Source organism: Geospiza fortis, unplaced genomic scaffold (assembly GCF_000277835.1).
Source record: "Geospiza fortis unplaced genomic scaffold, GeoFor_1.0 scaffold72, whole genome shotgun sequence".
In the NCBI taxonomy this organism is placed as follows: domain Eukaryota; kingdom Metazoa; phylum Chordata; class Aves; order Passeriformes; family Thraupidae; genus Geospiza; species Geospiza fortis.
In genome coordinates this window covers 2,862,424-2,864,086 of record NW_005054338.1, presented here as the reverse complement: position 1 = coordinate 2,864,086, position 1,663 = coordinate 2,862,424, and the positions used below count along the sequence as shown (strand labels likewise).

Below are 1,663 nucleotides of genomic sequence, written 5' to 3'. Positions count from 1 at the left end.
CAGGGACAGCAGGGCACTGCCACAGCCACTGCCCTTCACCTGGAACCAGGTGGCTGAGAGGCGTGAGTGGGGCAGGAGGGCGTTCTGCAGCCGGCAGGGCAGCGTGGCCTCCTCGCCCTCCCGCGCGGAGATGCTGTTGTTGGTTTTCTCCATCTGCAGCTCGCGCTCTGTGGGGGAAGAGTGTGAGCAGAAAGAGATGTTGTGGTGGTGTACAGCTGTAAAAACACTTCTGCCTGCACCCACAGGCTGACAGGAACCTTCTGGAGCAAAGTGTGAGGGATTGGGATGGCGTCCCACAGGCCCCTTGCTGCTGTGACTCATTCTCCCTGGGGTGTCGTGTCCCCACTCTGCCCATCATCTCTGCCCCCTGTGCAGTAATACTTCCTACCCACTCCAAATAAGTGATAAAGGCATCTTTTGGACCAAAAGCTATTTAGGAAGCTGGTATTCTCTGATCCACTTTATTTAGGGCTGGGGTGAGGCTGAGAGAGGGAAGAACTGAGCCAGGGAGACCCACCATGCACCCCAGAGGTGCAGTGATTAAGGTGAGAGCAGCTGAACCTCCAGCCTTGTTCCTTAGCAGCAATGTGCTGCAGGGTAAGGAAAACCAAGTGTTTTCCTTCAGGATGCTCAGGAGCACCAGGTAAGGGCAGCTTCTCTATTCACAGCATTGCACAACCACCCAAGTGCACCAGGTGTTGGAGGGAAAAGAAAAAGGCCAAAATTCACTTTGTTATGAAGCATTCGACTACATCTGCCAGTAGCAAAAATAGCAGCTCGGTTGGCTTGGGAGGATGTGGTAAATCTCCCTAATTCCCTATTTCCCTTTGAGAGGCACTGACAACTCCTGCATCCCTAAGCCTCTGATCCAACACAGGAGCTGCTGCTTTTCCTAAGCCCTGCCAGCTTAGGAGAGGCCTGGCAGGGGCCTGTCATGAGTTGATCCAACCTTCTCCAGCAGCACCTATGCCAGGGATAACACCTGCTCACCTGAGAGTTTGAACTGCAGCGTGGTCCTTCCCGATGCTCTCTCTCCGAGCTTGTACCAGCCATCCACCAGCCAGAGCCATTCCTCCACCACACAGTAGTAGCTGCCCTGGTCCCCCAGGTTTGCAGAGAGGATCTGCAGCTGGAATAGGCTGCTGGACACCCTCTGGCTCAGGAACCGGGACTTTTGTGCAGGAGAGCTGAATTCAGGCCCATATTCCAGTACGCTGGTGTAGTTGGCCCTGAGGATTTGCAGGGTTTTTCTTGTGTCTGCCAGAGGAGGCAGGAGGTACCAGGTAACAGCAAACTGTGAATTATCCTGGGCAAACACAATCCTGCACTGAATGGCTGCATTACCACTGGCAATTTCCACAGAGCTGTCCTTCGTAGCAACCTGAAGCTTGCTTTCTAAAATGGAGAAACAAAACAGTCATGCCAGATGCAGCTGCCAGTACAGGGATACTGACAAGGAGGGGAATAAAGCTGAGAGAAACACACTGGAAGAGCAGTAAGGAAGAGGGTGCACAAAGGCTCGTTAGGGGATGCTGGAGCAGAGGGTGGAGGGAGGAGGGAATGAGCAAATCCACCACCCTTGTCCAAATAAAAGCAGGGAATCACAGCTGGGTGTAAGTGGGCAGGAGAGTAGCAGAGAGGTGCCTTGGAGACCACGGAGCAG

General features: G+C 53.8%; 1 protein-coding gene across 1 annotated transcript in view; it reads right to left on the bottom strand.

Moving 5' to 3' along the window:
* CD101 (CD101 molecule) overlaps nucleotides 1-1,663 on the bottom strand; it is a 17,634-nt gene that overhangs the window by 2,312 nt on the left and 13,659 nt on the right. Inside the window, exons 7-8 of the mRNA XM_031058122.1 lie at nucleotides 991-1,395; nucleotides 2-167 (exon numbers count right to left, since the gene is read on the bottom strand). Of these exons, the coding sequence (XP_030913982.1) occupies nucleotides 2-167; nucleotides 991-1,395 (571 nt within the window). The remainder of the gene's footprint in view (nucleotide 1; nucleotides 168-990; nucleotides 1,396-1,663) is intronic.